Source organism: Myzus persicae, unplaced genomic scaffold, assembly GCF_001856785.1.
Source record: "Myzus persicae strain clone G006 unplaced genomic scaffold, MPER_G0061.0, whole genome shotgun sequence".
NCBI lineage: Eukaryota > Metazoa > Arthropoda > Insecta > Hemiptera > Aphididae > Myzus > Myzus persicae.
In genome coordinates, this window is record NW_019101341.1 from 92,367 (window position 1) to 117,490 (window position 25,124).

The 25,124-nt window shown below is 29.6% G+C and overlaps 3 protein-coding genes across 4 annotated transcripts; 2 read left to right on the top strand and 1 right to left on the bottom strand.

The window, feature by feature from the left end:
* Positions 1-8: 8 nt before the first annotated feature.
* On the top strand, positions 9-16,661 carry LOC111028682. 2 transcript variants are annotated; one of them, XM_022307411.1, is made up of 9 exons: positions 9-286; positions 3,245-3,372; positions 4,725-4,910; positions 4,981-6,511; positions 6,606-6,820; positions 7,921-8,106; positions 8,225-8,410; positions 9,287-9,416; positions 16,229-16,661. In XM_022307411.1, the coding sequence occupies exons 1-9, from the start codon at positions 241-243 to the stop codon at positions 16,369-16,371; spliced, it is 2,751 nt and encodes a 916-aa protein (XP_022163103.1). In that variant the 5' UTR covers positions 9-240; the 3' UTR covers positions 16,372-16,661. The 2 variants fall into 2 exon arrangements, with proteins under 2 accessions (XP_022163103.1, XP_022163104.1); XM_022307412.1 differs by lacking the exon at positions 8,225-8,410.
* On the bottom strand, positions 16,481-20,922 carry LOC111028684 (40S ribosomal protein S8). The gene is made up of 6 exons (XM_022307414.1): positions 20,789-20,922; positions 20,464-20,570; positions 19,027-19,126; positions 18,783-18,958; positions 17,373-17,502; positions 16,481-16,658 (listed from the first exon to the last, which is right to left on the bottom strand). Exons 1-6 carry the CDS (start codon positions 20,790-20,792, stop codon positions 16,549-16,551), a joined length of 627 nt encoding a protein of 208 aa, XP_022163106.1. The 5' UTR covers positions 20,793-20,922; the 3' UTR covers positions 16,481-16,548.
* A 403-nt stretch (positions 20,923-21,325) lies between these two features.
* Positions 21,326-24,680, top strand: LOC111028685 (40S ribosomal protein S27-like). Its single transcript, XM_022307416.1, has 4 exons — positions 21,326-21,622; positions 22,499-22,607; positions 22,679-22,789; positions 24,578-24,680. Exons 1-4 carry the CDS (start codon positions 21,617-21,619, stop codon positions 24,601-24,603), a joined length of 252 nt encoding a protein of 83 aa, XP_022163108.1. The 5' UTR covers positions 21,326-21,616; the 3' UTR covers positions 24,604-24,680.
* Positions 24,681-25,124: the final 444 nt, after the last annotated feature.

The following is a 25,124-nucleotide window of genomic DNA, read 5'->3' on the forward strand; positions in this document are numbered from 1 at the left end:
ATTTAGATTGATATTTTGAATTTAGTAGCGCACCGCAGCTCGTTACTGCATCAATATATTATACCCAGTGCAATATACGACAGTGATATACTAAGTTATCTGTAGTTTGATGTTGTGTTTTAATTTCAGAAGTTTAATAAAATATCGGTATTGTATGAAATTCATGACTGGTGACATATTATTTGTTGTTTGATTATTTAATATATTGTTTACCGCTATACATTTGCAGTATTTTCTGCAATGAAGATTATATGGATTACCCCATTATTACTGATCCAGAGTTACCGTAAGTAATGACAATTAATATTAATTTTATTGCATTAAGTTTATATATCTTATCTTCATATATAATTTATACACTTGTATTGTATTCCTATAGAATTCTTGAACCAATACATAAACTTATCACTTATGTACAATTCCATATATTCCAACTTAAAATTTAGGTTTGTCCCCAAACTTTTATAATAATATCAAATTCTTTTGTTTTTGATTGCAAATTTTTTTAATTATTTATTTATACAAGTATGAAGTACGTGTCTCTAAATATAATATTACGTATTTATGGGTTTAGTATAAAAGTAGGTATATGCTAACATATTATAGTATAAATACTATCAGTTACATACTTACGTCTATCTGAAATTCAAAAAATTTTAAAATTTATTTGTACAAAATACTTGTATTTTAGATTTCCAGCAGAGTTATTTGAGCATGTTATTATTTTTATTTGTTTTTACCTGTGTTTTTCGTAACCTTTATGAGCAGTTAAGTGTTTCAATTTTCAACATCAATATATTTCCTGGTATTAAGACTCAAAAGTATAAAAAATATTCAAATTTCTCAGTATATTTCTTAATAACTAGGGATAAACAACAAATAAGGGAATTTTAGAATTGTTCATACAGTTTATTTATATACATACAGTTTACTATGGCAAAAATTGTGAACTTCCCAGGGGCGCCCCCAAAAAATCAGCTCAGTGGGTGCAAAGTTAAATTTTTGTGATACACACATAGGAAATCACATATTTGCATTAATACACACTGATTTTTTGGTTCATTTAAAAAATCCCAGTGGGTGCAATGGCACCCACTGGCCCCTCTCTGCGGGCGCCCCTGGAACTTCCAGTTATTATTTCATTAATAAATAGGAAAAAACAGGACGTTTTACACAATACACGCTTTGTCTAAAATCAATTTTTTTTATAATTTTAGAATTCCTAACTCTAAATAATGTACAAATTTTCGTGATTTTGTGGAATTTTGTTGATATTATAGTTTCAGAATTTTGTGGATTAACCCTCATTTTTTTTTAATTTCCACTGAGAAGAACATATGAGAAATTATGTAATACATTTTTAAGCTTTTCTACTAAGAAAAAACATGACCAAATAAAAGTTATAAATTACTTATACTATTACGTAGGTACTCGTAACTCGTAAGCATTTAACTAATTTTAGAATAATGTTAAGTATGATAGACCACACTACTACAAGGCTTGATACTTCTTGGAGTTACATTGTTCCACGCGTGAAAATGCCCTGCGATCAGTCTGCAAAAATACGATATTGGCCATTTATTGCCAGTTGTTATATATTTTGAAGTTAATTATTAACAATTCTTACTTATTACTTATTGTTAATATTAATCATAATTCAATATCAGATTTTATGTGATGATATAAATTGGTTAATAATTGAGTAAAACTAATTATTTTCATATGTTTTTCATCCACTATCTAGACATCCAGATTTATTGATGTTCATAAAATCCTACTGTCAGATGTTACTAAAGCAGTGAAACCCCGAAGTAACGCTTAAGCACAACACTGAATAGGCCCGGAAAAAACATTTTGACATAGCCCGGATATTCGCTAAGTCGGCCCTGGACTTGACCCATATACCCAATGAATTCGATATTATATTATTATGTTATCATAGGTAATCATACACATCTATACTTACGAATATACCGTATACGTCATACTACATTCAATATTATATCATTTATATCATATGCTGTCTGCTGATATACTCTATAATAGTGTCAATTTATTAAATTGAACTGTATACAGTTATACAAATATTATAATATTATATCTAAGTTTAAGTATTATATCTAACTATCTAAGACCCAAGTATCTACCTAAATACTAAATCTTCAGCAATAAAAAGGTGCCTATACATTATACTTACATTTTATATAATATAATAATATAGGTACTTAGGAACATAACATGTTTGTATAATATTATATTATTAACAAATTTCATCATACTTATAAATTATAATGTTTCACCCTATCTACCGTAGTACCGTCACATTAAATAAAGTATTAACATTGTATGTCGTAATATATATTGAACGTAAGAGTACTATCCACGACAAAATATAATACGAGTATACTATACCTACTGGCCACTATATATATACATAATTTATAGTGTTGACATGTATATTTGATAATATGTATAAATTATAATAATAGTACTACCTCATACCTCTCATAGTATATGTAGTATATACATTATACACATTACTAGACACAAGTCATGAATCACGATACAAATAATAATGATGGGTATCTACTTAGATTATTTCCTACTCTATACGGTAGATATATAGGTATTAAATACTAAAGAATAAATAGAAAAGGATATTATTTAAATTATTCGTATCCCATATTATTAAGTATTAACTGAGCAATAATTCCGTATGCGAGTCTGTACATTTTTATTTTTTTCTCAAAAACAATCCCACGGATTTTGTATTTAGATGTTTTTAGTATTTTAAGTATTTTGCCTTATTTGCCATGACTATTCATGTTTATGAGTTATGCTAGAAAAATTTGAAAAATATATTGAAGTCTGAAGTATTGTTATTATTTGATTAGGAACCTCTCAGATTGAAATGTTCGTTTATAGATTGGCACGAATGGACGATATAGAAAATCACGACTATCATTCGAATCAGGAAATCGTATATGTTAATCAATATTATGTAGAGTTGGGAGAAACCACGATGTACCTGTCTAGTATCAACGCCTTTGGAGAAAGGCAATCGGACATCTTATTTTTATCTCATTACCTACTATAAAATATCCTTATTTTTATTTTATCATAAAAAAAATGGAAAAAGATTTATATTCAAACTAATATAATGATTTTTAAATACTGAATCCGAGCTAACTATGTCACCCGCGGTAGTAATACTAATACTACTCATTCTAAATTTAATTTACAGGTACAATTGGTTCACATTTACAAGAAGAATACAACCAATATGCGTTATACCAGAAGAGACCTTTAAGTCCTCGACCATTGGATACAATGGCAGATTTAACCAATGACCTTGGAATATGTGTTTTGCGGGTATGTATACAGCAATTGTACACTTATGTATTTATAAAACCGTGACGGTTCGCTGGCCGGGACAAAACTAATAATATAAAAAATCATCCTTACTTAGAAATATAAAAATAAAACGATTTACTTTTTATAAAGAATCCAAACAATTTCAATTAAAAAATTCACATTTATAGTGGAAATCAAGGCCGAATTCATTTTTAATAATATTTAAGTAAATTTCTCAATGTTACAATAATATATTAGTTTAACTGTGCATGACATTATTTCCGCAATATTAGCTACCAAAATTCAAAATTTGGTACTGGTTTAGTTGACGTTTGCCAGGAAAGTATTCTCCCGCCACTCTGCAGATTCAATTGATGGCTATTTCTATCGTATTTTTGATGTTCTAATAATTTGTTATTCAATTTATAATTAGTTTTATTGTCATGGTAAGTTAACTTTTTTGCTAAAATCAGAGATTTAATATATTCTACTTTATAAAAATTAATTTTATAGGTAAAGAATTATATTCTAATTTCTAATAATGAATTTGATTAATTTAGTTGTGGAAAATTAGGTAAATAAACAAATACATAAAATGAATTTAATTATTTTGTTGGATATCATTATTGATTAAACTATAATAAAGTATAAGTATAAAAGTATTTTGTATTTATTATTTTTATTTTAAATGTATAAACTACCTAAATAAGGTATAAATACTGTGTGATGATCAGAACATCGTAAATACTAGGGATATACATATACGTAACTGGAGGGGAACCAGTAGATTTACCTAACATTTTTTATTCAAGTTTTTTTACTTAAACTTACAATTTATTCTTACAAATATGCTTATAAATTGAATACTTATTAGTTATTAATGTAACTTGAATTAAAGATGTTCGATTTGATTGATAAGCTTTACGGACATAGGGAGTCATAACATTTATAGGTAATGTTGTGCCCACACTATAGAAACACAAGCCTATTACAACTTCAAAATTATTTTATTTATTGACGAACTTAAAAACGATTTATCGTTATTATTATACCTTTATATAGTTCAAGTTTTAAAACTGAATAATTTTAAATAATTTTAATAGATCTATATATTGCGCCCTATTCTTATATTACACTTAACTTTTTAAATGTCGCGAATGAAAACTTCCATTAGTTCCACTGTTTACAATCTTCAGATAAAAATTATTAAATAGGTATTGTTTAGTATTTTATGTAAAATATACTATCTGATTGTAAAAAATCAAAATTGTCATAGAGTCATCAGTACATATGAAGGTAACCGTGTGACTATAATACACATATACCAAAGTTTCAAAATGTGTGTTTCATATATATATGGTATTTCATAGGTAATAGCTGCCGGTGGTGCGACTGGAAATATTGCATTTTCTCCTTTTGGTTTAATGGCAGTATCAGTTCTACTTTATGAAGGATCGAGTGGGTATTCTGCATTGCAAATAAAAGAATCCCTTAATTTACCTTGGGAAATCCTTGCTGTCAGAATTGGAGTTCGGGATTTAAATCGTTACCTTAAAGTAAATAGTTGAATGGTAATATTTGTAAAGAATAAATATTTAAATTGACGGAAACATTTTGATGTTTTAGACATATTTCAAAAGTGATGGATTTTTAAATGGCCTAACCATGAGCAGAGAAGAAGTATGTCTCAGGCCACAATTCAAACGAGTACTCCGGCTGTACGGTTTTGACGACCCCAATAGTTTTCTTTTCGATTCGTGTCCTGACAGTGCTACAACAACGATCCAACCACTACAGCCTATGTCTGTTACTACACATGGTACTGTAGTGACAGAAATGACCCCAACTAGCCAAATAATTCAAGTTTCTACTAATATTACGAATGGATCGTCTAGTGACATACCAACAGTGGCTACTGAACTTCCAGCCAAAGTAACTTACCTAGGTGATGCTAGTTTCACTATATCTAATATCGATACAAATACCAATCTACCGATGAATTCTCAAACAGTCACAATGGTCGTTGACATTGAAACACAACCTCACACAATGCCATTAGAATTATCAACTAATCAAGCAGAAACAACACTTCTTATCAACGAACAGGAACCAAAATCATCTAATGAAATAGAAGTGACCGATAAAAAACCAAATGAATCCTTAACGACTGAGAAAATTGTTGTAAGTACTATACCGATGACCTCTGACGATCCCATGACGGTGGCAGCTACAGTAACTCAAACGAACATAAATTACAAAAATGGTGCATTGAATTCACCAATCAAGAATATTATTGATGTAACAAATAATACTAAATTGCAAACTAGTCCTACAGACATTTTTACTACTACATGGTCACAGCATGAAAGTACAACCGATGGTTCATCCTACATGACTACTGCGGACGTACTTACAAGTGTTAATGATGAAATTGTTTCATCGAGTAACTCTTATGTTACTTATGCTAAAGACATTTCGGATATTACGATAATTGCATCAACGGAAATCCCATTAAAAACTACTGACAATAGCCAACTTAACGGACTGAACACCGCTATGGAAGATAAATACCTCTTTCTCGAAAACACCGTGGAAGGCATTATGACCACAACTAATGAATTAGAAATAAATACAGACGAAATAACCAAAAGTATGGACGTCAGAGGTACATCACAAATGTTTTCTTCAACAAAACCAATGTCTAACGACGATGGTACAACTATGGAGATTGAAACGAATACTGATCATAAAAAAATAACTGATCGAACAACGCCATACACAAATCCTGAATTAAATATCAATCAAGTAACAACAGTTAGTGAAAATTTAATATCCTCAACAGATGTTCCATCGACGAACGTAAGTTCAACCAATGCGACTGAAACCGAAATCATAAAAGAAGCAGAGTCCAATCAACATTATCAAATAGCTACTTTGGAAAAGAAGAGTGGGAGGTCTATAGAGTCTAATGATAATTTACCTACTTTTAATGTCGAGTTCGTAGTACGAAAAGAAGATATACGAAATAATTGCAATCAGACAAGAAAAAGGACCATTATCAAGCCGGATAGGATTTTGACGGAGTACCCAACAAATTCAGGCGTTTCAATTACTCTTAGAGGATCAAAGAAGCGTAGACGAAGACATTTGAATCAGTGTAATTTTAAAAGCTTAAAGCACACAATTTTTATTAAAGCTTTATTGTAATTTATAGCATATCAAGTAAAATACTACATAATTTAACTTTTTAGATCAAGGGTACAATACAAATCGCAATCAATGGTTCAATGGTTACAAGACTTACGGGCCTCCACTTGGCTGGATGGACAGGTCGTCCAATCCATTTGAGTCAATTAATTTGTTCAATTCTGGCTATCAACGTATTCCATTTTTTACGTATACAGCTGTATTACCTTTTGGATTTATTTTCGAGTTAAAGTCACAAGTTATCGAGATACCTTTAGATGTACGTATAAAATTATATTAATTATAAGTATTAGTTTAAAATGTTAAGTTCCGAGTATTATTTTTTATTATTATTATGAGATTTCTATAATACAATGGTATGATAGTCAAAAATACCCATTTAAATATATTTCATACATCTGTGTCCTGTAATAACAAAAAAAAAACAATAAATCTAGAATTTATGTGTGCTTACCAGCTTATGTATAATTAACCTAAGCCAACCTTTTTATTAACTGCTATTGCTGGGTCGAGGTTACATTTACCCATTGACACAATAATATTCTGTTGTCCTACATTTTGTATGGGAAAAATCGATTGTTGTGAGAATATATATAATTCACGAAGTGTTGAAGTTAAGACATTTGTAATTATATGTGGAGTTCATTGTTCATATATACTTTTGTCCATTCTAATTAATTTTGTAATTTCCTGTCACAATGATCGTTCATGCAATTAAGTGCAAGAAATAATAATTGTTATTATTAGGAGTTAAAACATACACGCAGTGGCGTTTACAGAAATGTTCAATAATTGGTGGGTAGGTTTATTAAGACACATATAATATATATGCTTTTACGCAACATCTTTGTAACTACCATTAATCAAACCCACCTTAAGGTACATGTTCAATAATGATTTAACTTTAATTTTTAATTTATGAGTAAATACTATTCCTACAATGATTTTAACATTTTTCTTATTTTTTTAGTAATTACATCACTTTAGTTTACCTTAAAATAAGTTAAATGTATGATATAATTATAATATTCTTTTTATGGTTAAATTAGGAAGAACGTTTTTGGGACGGAGTGTTTAATGTGTTTTTTGTTTTTAAGTTACCTATATTTTCTTATGTCTAACAAAATTATTAAGAAACAGAAGTCTTGAAAAAAAGATTTGAATTACAATGAATGGCTATGAATAAATATATTTATGCATACTTTTTTATGATAGGTATAAAAAGTGATGAAGGGAAACACTATAAAATATTCTCCCAGGTGGAATTTTTGAGTTCTAAATACTTCTGTATATAGCCGCATCGGTACCTATACTGTTTGAAATATTTATGTTTATTTGTTGTATAATATATATAAATAGGACCCAAAGTACACGTTGATGATACTTATGCCGAACCATCCGAATGGTCTGTCCGAGCTGCTGCTGCTGCTGCCGTCCATGTCTTTGCGCAACATACACAATTCTCTGAAACCGACAGCCGTTCACGCGACCGTGCCCACGTTCAAATACACTGCCAAAGTGGATTTGACTTCAGCTTTACAACAGGTGATTGACCGATGAGTTTGAGATCGTTTTGATAAAAAATAAATAAAACTTCTCGCTCTTAACGCAATTTGTGTATACCACATATATTATAATTTATGATATACATTCTTACATATAGGTATATAACTATATAAGGAATTCTTACAATAAATTGAGGTACCTATACGTTCATTACTCGGACAAGCAGACCGTGCAATTTATGGTGTTGAGAGCGTTGTCTTCCTTAGTTCCTAAATCGGCACAAGGTTCAAGGGCACAATACCAGGCGTCAAAGACCCACCTCGAAGACAGCAGCTTAATCATCGTTATTATTCCATTATTACTATATTATTACCCATTAGTTATTTATAAACCAGACTCCCGTGTGTACTTAATAAATAGTATATACTATGATTACAACTCGTATAGTCGTAAGTACCTACGTGTAAATGTAATACGCAGTGGAGGACCGTCAAGGTTAAAGAAATGGTAGGTACTCAGAAGCTTGGTGTTGATAAAAGAAGAGGGAGGTCACTCGGAAAATCCAAAAATGTGTATATAGATACAAAAAATATAGTTCATGTATGGGGGCGGGCCTGTACAATTGACAGCGACATTCTGTAGGATGTAAATGTCATTATAATATTATTACAAATATATAAATAATATCAAGCTATATAATATTATTAAATATTATGTATTAAAACCTTTAAAGTTTAAATCCATATTATGTATAATTAACTACCACATGTAAAATCAATTGAATTTTTAAATTCTAACATTGTATAGCCAATTCTTAAAACTTGCGAATCACCATAACATCCTTGTATAAAAGTTACATAAGTATAAACCCAAAATCTTTCGAATAATCCTCGTTGAAGATTTACAAGAAGACTGCAGCGCATTACGTATTGCACTCATAGTAACCCTTATTAAAATGTATTGTACATCTGTACAGCAGTAAACACTTGAAGTCTTACACTGCGTGTGCCTTATTATGACCTATATATAGCCATATAGGTACTATAAATTATAATTCAACGATTTCTTGTAGCCTTTTTTTCTGTCACTCAACTTAATAGTGAACTTATATTTATCTACCTCCATATTGTACTCTCATTGTATGTTTACTTAAATTGTAAATGTAAACAACTTATTGCTATACTGAACAATAATAATTGCAACGTTTTTCGATTCGCAGGTCGGCATCCATGACGTGTTCTACAGGTACAGGGCGGACCTTTCGTTCATGTCTCCGGACGCTCGGCTGTTTGTCAGTTCGGTTCAGCAAGTGGTGTCCGTGACGGTGAAAAAGTACAACACGCCACCGGGTAAGTGGTCAGGGCCGAGGTGCGCTAATTCCCGTTTATATATTTATAGTATATAATATAGTCATATAGAAAATAGTTTATTTTCACATGCAACCAACCAGGTAATTGTAGTATACAATAATATAGGCATATGCTTGATTGTATTATTTATATATTATGCGTTTAAAGAGACGTTTTCATTTACGAATGGACATTATTATATATCTTCCGTGTAGATAATGTTATAACACTTATAGATAATATTATATATATTTATATACCCGTAACACGCGTAGGAACGCAAACAGTGACCATGAAAAATCGTATTTATCCGCCACCCGTTTGAAATCGGATTCGCGGACGCGGGTCTCCACAGTGGTCGGTCGGAAATCACCAAAAAAACTCTCCACCGCAGCTAATCGCCGCTGTCCTTCGGCCAACGCTACGTATATTATGTTATATCTAACTAACAACTATCGGTCTATTGCTGTGTGTAGTACTATAATCTATACTATACACTGTTGACATAATATGTTATATTATACTACATAATATTTAGGTAGGTACTATATTATAGCCCCGTTGATGCGAGTCTAATGACTAATGAGTAATGGTAGGTAATACTTACTTATATGGGGCATGAAAACCAGACCTACAGCTTCAAATATTCTACTTACAAGTTACGATGTATCGCGATATTAGGTTTTGACTCTTTAGTATTTTTGGTGTATATATCTCAGCAAATAATTTACACATTTTCCTTGTCGGTCGCGACTTTTTTCGCTTTTTTCTATTCACGATTTTCCTGTTCTTGGTGGACACTCGTGTACCTATATATCTAATAGATATCATTTTTTAGAATGCTTTGAAAATATCTTTTGATCAGTAAAGGTTATGTAAACTTAAATAGTTAATTATAACTTATAAGCTACCACCCCGATTAATTATTGTATATATTTTGTTTTTACTATAACCACACGTGCAACTGTGCAAGTCTATCATTGCTTTTTATATGTCGGCATATCGCCTATTTTCTATAGCATCATGTCTATACGAATATACTTTTGGCGTCGATTCAAAAAATGAAATAATTTGTGCACATAAAAATATGATATTGTTATACGTATGCAATATTCAAATATTCAATAGAGGTAAATGCGTCGATTATTGAACGGCGTGCAGTTTTAGCTAGGTGTATAAATATATTATAAAGTAAATAGGCGCGTGTAAGTACGCTATTTTATGTCATAGCTTGTGGGCATAATATAATACGATTTACGTATACATAATATTAAATATATATATTTGCGTTGGACGCCGTGTCCATACATAATACATATACAAAATTGTCTTCTCGGTTGATCGGTAAACCGAAACGAAGTAAACACACATTGTCCTCATATGCGACATGCAATTAGTCTTGAGCAAGCAATCGATCGGATCGATTTTTTTCACAAAAAAACAGGGTTCAAACATTGTATTATGTACATACGTTATACCTACATATTACATTGCATCATTTTCGCAGTTTCGTGTACTTAAAGACTTTGTCCTTTACATAAGTTAAATGTTAAAATATAAATACATTTATATGTTTTACCTTACAGCTAATAATATATGTATTATGTAGATATAAGATATACTATGAATTAATAATGATATAGGTAGTTAGTATTTAGTATTTTAGTGGACTATAGTAGTCAGTGCCGCAACTAGGATTCTTGGGGCCCCGGACAAAGTCAATATATGGGGCCCCCCGGGGTCTATGTATATAATATTTTTTATAGGTTACTTATAAAAGTATAAATAATAATGGTGATTTTTTTTAAAAGCCTAAAAATATAATGTGAAGGCCCACTATACCCAGTGACCAGTGTATTATTATTAAAATATAATTTTACACACTTTTAGTGTTCTTTTTTTATTATAATTATTAATTAAAGCTTTTGTAATAATGTATGGTTCTAAAAAAAATATTGCATAGCAAAAAGATTGTTTGCACCTACATTATATTTAAACATTTAATTGTATAAAAAAAATCTTTACCAAATTTAAAATGATAAAAAATGTATCATAAACATGTACAAATAATAATAATTAATACGATATCAATTTATTATACTTATTACTTGATATAAGACATTAATTCAACAAATTTCATAATATATGGTATCTACTATAGGTACTTATTTATATAGAAAAAAATAATTACAAACAATATGGAATGCATTAGTATAACTTAGTTCAAGTCATTGTAAATGAGTCATAAATCATAATACTTATAATAATATGTGCTATAGAAATAGAATCATTCAAATTAAGCACGGAAATTCATTTTTCTTGCTTTTAAATTAGCAAAGTCATTTATAACTTTTTCTAAATTTAATTCTAATGTACGAATTTATTTGTTCTATATTAAGTATAAATATATGCCTATATTAGGTAGTCAAACGATCTGGTGCTATAGAATTTCTCAGAAAGTTCTTAATAAGTTTTAACTTAGAAAATGATCTTTCTGCAGAGGCAACTGTAACAGGTAATACTGAGAATAGCATGCAGGCTCCTNAATTGGTATTCGGGGGCATAATGAACAAGACCATAGTTTGTTAAATAACAGAGGGAATTTTATAGAATTATTGCATATGAGGGCCAAAGATAATGACATAATTAAACAATATTTTATTGACAAAGAAAGAAGATTTCGTTATATCCATCCAGAATTTCAAAACATTTTTTTATCGTTAATGGCTAAGAATGTTCAACAAAGTTTAATATCCAATATAAAAGAAGCAGGTATATACAGCATATTGGTTGATGAGACACAGGACATCAGCAGGCATGAACAAGTATCCATTTGTGTTAGGTATGTCACAGAAAGTTTTGAACCAACTGAAGTTTTTCTGGGTTTTTTTAAAACTCATAGAACCAATGCTGAATCTCTGGTAGCTTTGATAAAAGAAGTTTTAAAAAATAATGACTTGAACATTCAAAATATCAGAGGTCAGTGTTATGATGGTGCTGCTTCTATGCGTGGATCTTATACCGGTGTACAAGCTAGAATTAAAAATGAAAATCCACATGCAATATATGTACATTGCTATGCGCATATTTTAAATTTATGTTTAGTCGATTTAACTAAACAAGTTAAACAAATAAGAAATATGTTTGGTGTTTTGAATACATTACATAATTTTATTGGCGCGTCATCAAAAAGATTTTCCATTTTTGAATCAATGAGAGCAACATGTTCAGATAGTAAAGGACCAAAAACATTAAAATCATTATCTGATACTCGATGGAATTGCCGAATAGAAGCTATTAAAGCAGTGTTTGAAAATTTATCAGCGTTATTTCATTCACTACACAAAATTGCAGATGATGATACTTTTGCAGGTCCTGAAGCTAGTTCCTTACTTAAATCAATTGAAACCTTTGATTTTATTTTTTGTCTAAATTTACTAAAATTTGTTTTTAATGAAACTAATATTTTATCAAAATACCTTCAAACGCCATCAATTAATTATTCATCGGTGCGTTTGATGGCACAGCAAACAATTAACACATTTAAAGATAGTCGAACTCAAGATAAATTTAATAGTTTATGGATAGAAACCCAAGATATTGTTGAGAAGTATGACTTAGAAGAAGCAAAATTACCCAGAGAAAGAAAAATTCCTTTGAAAATAGGTGGAGGAAGGTCTCAACAAAATTCAATAAATGTAAAGGATTATTATTTAATAAATATTTTTTATGTTGTTTTAGATATAATTATAGCCGATATAGAAGAAAGATTTAAAGAAAATAACTTAACTCTTTTAAATGCTATGAATGATGTATTAACTAGTGATTTACCAGATGTTGCTTCATATAATCTATTAAGTAATACATATGATATTAATAATTCTGAATTACAGAGTGAAGTTAATATATTAAATAGAATGTTTAAACAGTCACAAAATGATATGAAAGAAACCGCACTTAACTGTCGAATATCTTATATTCTATCCAACAATATTCAAGTTGGATTCCCATTGTATGTGCAAATTTTAAAATTATTTTTAACATTACCTACAAATACAGCAACATGTGAAAGAAGTTTTTCTACTTTAAAACGTATAAAAACCTATCTCAGATCTACTACTGGCCAAGATCGCTTAAATAGCTTAGCAATACTCTATATACACAGAAACCAAGAAGTTGACAAGGATAAAGTTATAAAAGAATTTGATGCCACCGAAAATGGACGTCGCATGATTCTTCACTAAATTAAAAAAACAATTGAACTTGTATATAAAATTGTGTATTTTAAAAATTAAAAATTGATGAATTAAAATAAATAAATGTTTTAACTAAAAAATAATAAATAAATTCAATGTGGAGGGGTTGAGAGGTTGATAAAGCTAATTAGCCATCTATTATGGGTTTTCCAATGTTGCTACCCTATGGTTTTATTCCAAATGACGCCCCTGTTTCCAGTCTTCGGTCTCCATCAACATCATCAAAAATTTTTTTTGCAAATTGTGGTCGAGTTGCCTTATATTTGGTTGATATTCCCCATTTTAAACATAACAGTTTTGCATCGTCTACAACACTATCAAAATTTTCTCTTAATTTTTTAATCGATTATACCAATCGTATGCGTTCTCCAGTTGATCACGGGCTTTTTGTAAATCTGTATCTTTGTACTGCAAATTTTTTGATACTCCATGTAATGGAGGCAGTATTTTCTCCCATACACATAAAATTTAAAAAAAATCAAATGATTCAATTTTTTTCATTAAAGACATACTTTTTTTACATTTAAAATAGATGCGGGGTTCCGCCGTCGGGGCCCCCTGAGCCGACGATTAGTGGCCCTCTACAGGGGCATTGCCCCTGCTGCCCCTGCGGTTGTTGCGGCACTGATAGTAGTAAATAGTAATGTAGTTTAGGTATACCTACGTTGCCTGTAGTTATGCGTTGAGTCACCATATACATTATACATAAATACGTTTAGGTATATATATTATAACACATGCATTATAAATAGGTCATAGCCTATCATATATATATATATATATAGAATTTATATATTATATTATATATTTTATTTGGGCATTTGGTAGGTATATATATCTAGCTAAACACTTGATATCAGTAAATAATATAACTGATAATTTAATACTACGTATTATACCCATGTATTATTTTAGTAATTTAAGGTATGGAGTATAAGACTCTAAGTTCTAAGGAATTGTTTATTCAAAAATAAATTATTGATGCTTCGTATAAAATTAGTTGAAAAATCTGGTTTAGGGATGGGACAAGGGGACCCAGTCTCCTACCTTTGTAGACTGTGTTTAAAAGAAGCTGTATTTAACTACAAAGAAAAATATAATAAATGTTTGATCTATTAATATATTTATCTTATGAGTGTGTTTTATTTTAAAATTTTGCAATAATTTTGTACACTGAGGTAAATAAATAGCGAATTTCCAGTACTTTTCTTTATTAATAATTAATTATTGTGAAAAACAGGATTATTAACTAAACTATTAAAATGTTCAAGGGGTAATAATATTAGGTATACAACTATTGAACTATACTATGGACAATACTACGATTAGTTTCTTTTTTTTTTGAGGGGGGGGAGGGAAGACTCCTTTATTTTTGACAACGGATGGTAATATGGTTGACTGACGTAGGTGTTGATAAAGTTGCCTTTAACATGTATTAAACGATTGTTGTTGAAGTGCATGACTTTTAGGCATTAGTTGTATTTAAATTTAGATATTGCCGCGGCGGGTGTTAGAGATTCGGCTCGTCGACAGATTTGTCCCACAACAATCACTAGTTCCTAACAAAATATTTTTCGCATACGTTTATACATAAGAAAAAGCAACAATTCGACAAGCAAAAAACGTCCTTAGAGACAATTATGCACGATAGGGTAGATGATTAAACAATAATTTAAGTATTGAACATTGCTACATCAAAATATGTACGATACACCAATAATGCGGAAGGTAATCCGATAGTTTTTTTTTTTTGATTTAAGGCTAACGTTAAAACACCGTGAAAAATATCAATTTCTTAGGTTTTTTCGGTAGCATCGTTCCCCTCCTCTCTGAACATCAAGACCGTATACTGTCATATAGGTATACCGAACACATGGTGAACATCCATTACAATTTCAGGAGAAATGAAACATTTCAATTCTTATGTAAAACTGTCTGCAGTTCATATAACGTTTTTAAAAAAATTTCGTTTAGTTCAAGGCAGATCGACAATTTAAATTGATCTAATTGCATCAGTCTTATTCAAACAACATCACTATTGTGCTTCAGCAAGTTCAAATTATGGGCTGCCAATAATTTTTGATAGATGTTTTATAATATTGAAGGTTGAGTGTTGGAACGATATTGACCTATAACGTTCTCAGCCATGCTTATCCACCATCATGTTCAAACGAATAAAAATTGTTGGGGGAATCAAACTCTCAAGAATCCTCGTCTCTTAATTCAGAGATACAGGTCCACTGTCTACACACAGTAGATAGTGTTGTTTAGTTATTATAACTTGCATAGTACTATCTACACAACCATACCTTTGGGAGGTTTGAAGTGGACCCCCTTGATAATTCCAAATAATATGGAAATATCTCCAATTGTAATTATTGGTTAATTACATATATTTACTCTGAAAACCAATTTTGAAAGATAAATTCCAAACACGAATGTTGGTACTCACAAAATATGACAATAAATACATAGAATCAGAATTATGAATTAATTATGGGACCTTGTCGAATGCTTATTTCATGTCAATAATTATTTGTTTTCTATATTTTTCAGTTTATGAAATCCAACGCAAATATGTAGAACAAGAATTTGTTGTGTCAAAACCATTTATATATTTCGTGATGGACATACATACCAAAGTCAGTCTTATAGCTGGAGTAATTACCGATCCATTAGCATCACCAATTTGGGTTTGATGTTAGAATGTATATTGTGCATCTTGCATTAATGTCTTTTCATAAATTAAGGTTAATAAACGAGAGCATTGTCTTAGTACTGATATGTAAAAATAAAACATGTAAAAACTAGTTGTCAAATAACATTTGGTATTTAATAATGTCAGAACAACATGAACATTACAAAATAACATTTATTTATTTGCCTTTCTTGGCCTTGATCTTCCTGTGGTAAAATTCCAATTCTTTGCCTTCTAGGATGTAACCATCAGCACGTCCGCATTGACCAGGTCTGCTTCCCAAGCATGCTACACAAATAATACAAAAATTAATTTTAATGCCATATTTAGAGTTTAATACATAGGCGCATCTAGAATTTATTTATGGATGTGGCCAATAAAATTGTCATGGTCGATAACTTACAGTCAGCCCATTTAAAAAAAAAACATAAAATAACTCAAAATATCTAATTTGTCAACGCTACATTATTATACGTGTTAACATTTAATCAAATTCACGCAAATAGAGATTTTGCAGGTATGGCCACCTGTAAACATATGTCCATGACAAAATAAAATTTAGGGATTTTAAACATTTTACAAAACTGCTTAAAAACACAAAAACAATATTCAGAAAAAAATGATTCACATTTCATATAAAAATCATATTAACGAGATTTCTTAAACATCATAATATTGCAGTGTGATTATAAACAATTATTGTTTAATGTGAATGTATTGTACATAAATATAGTTCAGGGTAACTATGAAAACATCATAAGACAGGAAATGTTACCATATCTTAAACTTACAATTTGTCATCATAATATTTATGTAAAGTACTTATTGTAAATATTATAGAAAAACGCTCAGTGTAACTATGACAAAAAATGTTCATATTATTGACTGATATTAATCAAAACGATTAATATCAAAAATTCCAATATCACCATTATTAACTAAAAAATCATCATGGCGTTAGTTTTTTCTATAATACATAATTAGTAATTTGATAGCACTTACCTAATAAACGAGAGGTTTGGAACTGTTCATCAATTGCAGGTTCAACTTTGGCAAAACGTTGCCTTTTCTTGTATTTAACTTCAGCCTTTGTTGATCGCTTCTTATTTAATACAGCATCTTCAGCTTCGGTCTTTAAACAATTTAACAAATACACAATTAAGATTTAATATAATATAATATTATAATGGTATAAGAAGTTATAAATATTAACTTATTAATAATGATAAATTGAGTAATAAGCTGAATGAACGTACAGCTATAACTAATGATGTAAAATATGATATAATAAACTATATAAACAAATTTAAAAGTATTTATTCTAGAAAAAAACTTATTTTTAGGTATCAGGGACTCGGGCAATTTGTATCTCTCTAGTTCTCTTTCTTAACTTAACATCAGAGCGCTGCGGAATAATATATGTCCTCATGACTATATCAGGAACCGAAATATTACTCATCATTTGAATAAATTACATGTTATATTATGCACAAATATAGCAGAAATCATTGAAATCTTTGTAGTTACAAATTTGGAATAGTCAATTCACATTTCTGCTTTCAGCTAGGACACGGTCATCAACTATCAGACGGCAATTCCTATCAGAAAGGTTCATCATAGCAGATTCTTTTTTTCCTAACGAAACATCAAAGAGCTGCGAAATGAGTTATTCCTCATATGGTATCAGTAACCAAAATACTACTCATAACTAGAAAAAATTTACTGCTATATATTTTACACAAATATAGTAGAAATCATTTAATTCCTAAAAGTAACAAATTTGGAATAGTAAATTCACATTTCTGCTCTCAGTTAGTACACGGTCATCAATTATCAGACGGCAATTCCTATCAGAAAGGTTCATCATAGCAGATTCTTTTAAATCTTCAAACTAATATCAGAGCGCTGCGGAATAATATATGTCCTCATGACTATATCAGGAACCGAAATATTACTCATCATGAATTAAAAAATGTTATCTCATATAATACGCATGTACAAGAAATTATTTAATGCCTAAAGAAGCTTTTTGTATGTGATATTCATATTTCTGCTCTCAGCTAGTACACGGTCATCAATTATCAGACGGCAATTCCTATCAGAAAGGTTCATCATAGCAGATTTATTTTTTCAAACTTAACATCAGAGCGCTGCGGAATAAAAAATGTCATCATAAGAAAACATCAGGAACCGATAAATTACTCATCATTTGAATTAAATATTTTATAAACATTGAAATGAAACTATGCTCTCAGATAGTACACGGTCATCAGTTTATCAGACGGCAATTCCTATCAATAATGAAGGTTCATCATAGAGCAAAACAAACTATAAATTTTCAACTATTATAATATAATATGAGAGTTAACATTTTTGCTAAAGCAATACATTTCATATTAAGTAAATACATACCAATTTTGTTGTCTTCCTTCTTCCAATAGGCAAAGCGTAATGGCCTTCATACCACTGACGGAATGGTGTCGCATCGATGACTACAATAGCGTTCTTCACCAAAGTTTTGGTTCTGACCAACTCATTGTTTGATGCATTGTAGATAACATCAATGATACGAGTTTTAGCAGAAATACCTAAAGCAAATGAGGGTTTAATACATTTTGAAAAATGTATACAATTTAATTTTATAGTTGTAACATACCTTCAGAACCCCATGAAAAATTTCCTTGGTCTAACCTTAATGCTCTGTATTTCTTGTTACCTCCTCTGGTACGAACAATGTGTACACGGCGAGCTCCAAGCTAAAAATGTTTAAGAGTAATATAATAAAATTGATTTATAATATTAATACTATTCAACTAAGTCATAGCTAATAAAATATACTGAGCTATATTAATAAGCAGATCTTCTGCTATTATTTAATTGTATAGTTGATTTATTTATTAGGTATCAAAATGATGACATATTACTAAATATGTATGTTTAAGTTATGTTTCCAATATTAATATTTAACAAAAAAAAAAAAATTGTCAAGGCAAAAATATTCAGTCTATTTCAGGATATTAATAAGCGGATAGATTAAATTAATCATTAATTCTTCAGTATAACTAATCTCATCATAAATAGACACTACAATTCAGAAGTTATAACAAGAAAATATTTTAAAATATCTTAAATAATATTGGTTTGAAAGAACTTGGTGTTTATTTCATTAACAGTATAAAATTATCATTAATAGATCTGGAATCAAGTGCGTATCAGAACGTTAGAGGTGAAAAATAATAAATATCTTCATTAATATTCAGATATAAGTCTCATCATAAACACTCCAGTCTTTAAATCATAGGCATGAACAATTACTGGATAAAATATTCCCAACTAGTAAAAACTAAATACATATATAGATATATAGTCTATTTCAGGATATTAATAAGCGGATAGATTGAATAAATCATTAGTTCTTCATACTAACAAATATCATCATAAATAGACAGAAATCAATTTTAGTGGCAGCTTAATAAAATTATTATTTAAAATAAAATAAAATGTATGGAATTCTTTTAAATTAATATATTACAAAAATTCAGAACGTTAGAGGTGAAAATAATAAATAATATCTTCATTAATATTCGGATACAAGTCTCATCATAATATTTACTCCTGTTATTATAGTCACATAGAATTGCTATACCAATAATTCCTATCAATTAACAAACAAAAACCAAATATCCATGAGCATAGATCAAAAAATTCAGCAAATCAGAACGTTAGAGGTGAAAAATAATAAATATATCTTCAAAAATATTCAGACAAAAGTCTCATCATAAACGCTAGAATTTATTTCTACTTATACTATAGAACAAAAATATATCAAGGTTTATAGTATAATAACAATAATATTTAAGTACATCGAACATAGATTAAATAAAGCATATCAGAACGTTAGAGGTGAAAAATAAATAATGAATATCGTCATAAACATTCAGTCGTGCGTCTCATCATCAATGCAATTAATGTATGTATCGAAATGGAATATTTTCAACGTGACATATGATTGATTTACCGTCAGCAAATCGAAATACTATAAGTATCAGATGCTTGCAGAACACATATTTAATATTTAGCACAAATGTCATACCTTGGTGTTGGCGGCCGGACGACCTAACTCATACTTCCTCTTCTTGCGGAGGGGCTTGCGCTTGCCTCCGGTCTTCCTGCGTTTGTGCCATGTATCACGGGATATACCTTAAACGAAAAACGTTGTCGTTATTAGGCTGCACGAGTACCCAACAGGTAACTGCAAGTAATATTTTGGATAAATGTAATTATGTGCGCGAGACGCCGGGAACCCGATCAAAAACGACAAAAAACGGTTGCCGTCGACGATACATTAATCGAATAAGAGTAGTTTATAAGCGTAGATAAAATAATTAAACGGATGTAAACGGATAAAATTTACTTACCCATCTTGTGTCTCTGACGTTAGTGTAACACGACGGGAAAAACGAAAAGAATGGCTCGGTCGACTTACAGAATGTAAACAAACTGCACGACGACTGAAAGGAATACAGACATACAGGTTATGTCTGACCACGGTATAAGTGGGAGGGGCGAAATGTTTAACCGAGTGTTACCATTACGGTTTTTGACAGTGAATTCGGGAACCGTTCATTGGTAAAATTGAAAATATGCGATTTATTTATTATCGTTGATGATCGTAGCATAATTTTCTTTAAATTCACAAAATTTTTTTAAAATAAATTGCAATTTTTCCAAATTTGTTTATTTTGTTAACCACTTGTCCCCTGGAAATTAAACGAAATCTGTAAATCGCCGATATTTGAGGTTAACACACGACGTTCATGTGAAATTGCCGAGATCGTTTCGTACTTCATACACCAGGTTCTGAAATGGAATAGATCATACGAAATATATATATATCTATGGAAAACACAATTCACAGTGGCACGATGTGTACCATAAATCATAATGGCATAATATGCTGATATGCCATATACTTTATAGATATAATAAGTATTGTAAGAGTACTGCGATAGTGCAATAATTATTATTGTTTGTGCAAGTCCAAATAATTACTGAGCTGTACTTACGCACTTTGACGGTCTGCACTCTGCCGATTTCCTTTGCACGTTGTGTAGAAATTACTAATTAGAAATCTTGTCAGTTGCGACTGGCTATCCCGATTCCCTGTCCGTAGTCGTGAATGATTTTGGAAAATTTGGCGATTCTTAACTACCGTACAGATATATAATTATATGTGTTGATTTAAAATGCCTGTAAGTACTTATACTGAAATACAAATGTTTAAGTTATTTTAATGTAATTGAATTTCGTTGAGTTGATTTACGTAATTAGCAGTTAATCCGCATACAAACTTCAGATATGTTCCACAAATATTGAGATATTGTTGAAATAGAAAAAGATAGAATTTATTTAGCAATACATAGTACTTTTTATTTTATTCGGTTTAAGATTAACAGTTTGGAAAACGCCGTGATATTGAACTCTTGCAGTGTCTATTAATGGTTACTCAATACTTCAAACTAGTTAAAACATAGCATATACACACTTATATCATACTTTTAATGCTAACAATTGGCTCCAATTCATCACATCAATTTGTACCTAATTTGTACATATTTGCTCGTAACTGTTTAATTTTAACATAAGTTAGTCAATAGTCATAGATAGATCACTTGGGTAGTTGTATTAATATGTTTCCTTTATTTTTAAAACACTAATTCAATGTCCTTGATAAGCTACATACTAAGCAATAAGTCTATAACCTTACACACGAATCATAGGCAAACTTCATCGGCTTGGTATGTAATAAAAAAAGTGGACCCCTGTGAAGAAAGTGAGCTAGCAAAATCACAGTTTATATTTTAATGTATCTATTTTCTTGTAAATTTGTATAAAAAAAAACCCCTTCATTAGCTATAATGTTCAAGGCATCGTTTTACTCATATATAAAGATTTTGAACTAATTTAACTTGTATGTACCTTATTTAATATCTATTTCCTAGTAAAAATTTTGAAAACATAATTTCAAATTTCTTAATTATGAGGTATTTAAGGAAAAAAATATAACTTAATTAACATTCTATGATTCTATTTTATCTAAAAAGATTGTAAGACAATTTTTTATTTAGTTAGCAAAAAGTATACTTCATCCATCTGCTGTAGAAGATTTACGTAGCCACAAATTGAAGCGGCTTGTACCTCGTCCAAATTCATATTTTATGGATATCAAGTGCCCAGGTAATATGATTTAATTTAATTTATGTTACACTTAAATGAAAATTCTTTTTTTTTTATAATTATATTTGTAGGTTGTTACAAGATTAAAACCGTTTTTAGCCATGTTCAAGAAAGAGTGAGATGTGACGGTTGTCTAATAGTACTTTGCAGACCAACTGGAGGCAAAGGAAAATTGTCTGATGGTAATAAAATAAAGTTGATCAAGTTAACAATTTAAAAAAAATTTAATCTATTAATTACTTTTATTTTTTCCCTGTGTCTATAGTGCCTGACTATAGTTGGTAAAATAATATAATATGTATGCCCAACCATAGTCGGTAAAATAAAGTATGTCTCGACCAGTATCAACATACATACACAAATTTACCGAAGACAGTTTTATAGTATTTTGGCATGTACTATAATATAGTCTTAGATCATTTTATACTTGTATAGTGTATTACATATTTGATAACAACTATGTAATTAAAAAATTTAAAAAAACTATTCCATTGTATACAGGGCCGTATTACCGCTTAGGCTGTGTAGGCTAAAGCCTAGGGTGGCAAATTTTTTTTGGTGTGACCCAAAAACTAAATTGAGATATTAGTAGAATATCAATACCTATGTAAATTAGGAGGTAAATTTATTTCAGCCTATGGGCGACAAAAACCTTAATCCGGCCCTGATTGTATAATCAATTGTGAGTACAACTTTTGATGTTTAAAATGTAGACTAAAAATTTTTTTTTTTTAAACTGCAGGGGAATTTCGTATTAAATTTTCATGCTTTTTGGCCAAGATAAACAATTTTTGCCAACATAATACCAATTATATTTGCTAAAACCTTAAAAATTTTAATATATAAGTAATAGTGAAATATTTAAGTTTCTACATTTTTTACTTACTGGGTAATTACCGAAATCAACTGAGAAAAATTATCGCTTGTACATACAATTTCCTACAATTGTGTTAAATAAAACAAATGCTTACAGTTTTTTAAAAGTGAATTCCAAATTAATGCTTAAAATATCATCAGTGAATGTAGTTATCTGATCATTACCTAGGTTGCTACCACAATATATCCAATACTTCAAATTTTAAGATATTCAATAAATTCATCTTGGGTTTAGATTATTTAAATGTGGTTAATAATGGTTAGTGAAATTGTTTTACCTAAACAATAGTATTTAATATAGTAAATAAGAAAGAATTTTGAAAACGGACCACATGGAATATGGTGACACTGTAATTTTATTGTACCTTATATTCTTAACAATGATTTATTATAGTATAATAAATAAAGTAACCTATAAGAAGTATCTAAACATTTTGGTCAAAATTGTTTTTTTCAGCAAATAGTTGAAAATGTAAAACATAGTTTTAAAAAAAATGTAATTATTAATTATTTAGTATTTATTAAGTAATACTATAATAAACTATACTAGAATTATATGATTTAACATTTTATAGTATTTGCCAAAATAATAAATATTTGTATTCTGTTAATTTGTAGTGTATGTAAATTGTTGACACTGGTTAGTCATTACGTTATTTTACTGACTAAAGTCAGGTATATGTTATCTCATGGTCGGGTGTCTAGAAGCAGTGTTATTTTAAGACAATATTTGAGCAATGTTTGTTTTCTCTCTGATACTTTACCTTTCAAACGCGTTTAATCAGTATTTTTTTTTTATGATATTTCCAATTTTTGGAATACATAACTATTTTTAAATTGTAATATTTTTACATGCTCAGCTTGTAAAGTTTTAAATATTGTAATAATTCAATGAACAAACACAGATAATATTCTTAACTCTAAGTTTGACAATAGCTTAATTCATTTAATATGAAAGCAAACGATTCTTGATTCTGCCGAACGCAAATTTGTTTGGTAGATTTACATCGACCCCAGAGAAAAAATAATGTGCTGAGTCCTGATATCCTCTTAAATATAAATCATGATTAATGAACCTTTATATTATTTTTCAGGATGTTCATATCGAAAGAAACACTAAGGAACTATTTGTTTTAAATTCAAAATTAATATTAAAATGATTGATATTTTCATAATAAAAATTATATTTTATTAACATTGTTTTGTGTGCTTTTTATTGTAGCTAATTTTGTAACAAAATCAGGCCTGGATTTTACTGGAAAGCTACCTAGATAATCTTGACGGGCTGCTTTAAATCTGAGCCTGTAGAAAAAGTCTGACTTATTAATTATTATAATATAAATAATATTCATTATGAGTTTTGTACCTATTTAGGGTATTTTTTTGGCTATCGGTACTTCCTATTATAATATAAGAATTTTTAATAATATTTTAGTTATTTATTATTTTTTGAATAATACATAACACCTATTTATAATTAAATAAACTAAATTAAAATAATATCTTAACTCGTGGTCCAGTCCCAGTCAATAGTCAGTCATATAATTTGAGTTTAGTTTATCAATCATCATAATTATTGATTACCCATTAAATTAGGTAATAAATACTTAACGTGAATGATGATAATCAATAATGATGATT

Excerpts from the sequence above, each read along its gene's own strand:
- LOC111028682 (XM_022307411.1), top strand. The coding sequence starts at position 241 with ATGAAGATTATATGGATTACCCCATTATTACTGATCCAGAGTTACC. Across the intron at positions 4,911-4,980 it reads ATTTAAATCGTTACCTTAAA|ACATATTTCAAAAGTGATGG; the intron begins GTAAATAGTTGA and ends TTGATGTTTTAG. Across the intron at positions 8,411-9,286 it reads AAGACAGCAGCTTAATCATC|GTCGGCATCCATGACGTGTT; the intron begins GTTATTATTCCA and ends TTCGATTCGCAG.
- LOC111028684 (XM_022307414.1), bottom strand. Across the intron at positions 18,959-19,026 it reads TTTTTCATGGGGTTCTGAAG|GTATTTCTGCTAAAACTCGT; the intron begins GTATGTTACAAC and ends CATTTGCTTTAG. Across the intron at positions 16,659-17,372 it reads CCAAACCTCTCGTTTATTAG|CATGCTTGGGAAGCAGACCT; the intron begins GTAAGTGCTATC and ends TTATTTGTGTAG.
- LOC111028685 (XM_022307416.1), top strand. Across the intron at positions 22,608-22,678 it reads TATGGATATCAAGTGCCCAG|GTTGTTACAAGATTAAAACC; the intron begins GTAATATGATTT and ends TTATATTTGTAG. Across the intron at positions 22,790-24,577 it reads CAAAGGAAAATTGTCTGATG|GATGTTCATATCGAAAGAAA; the intron begins GTAATAAAATAA and ends ATTATTTTTCAG.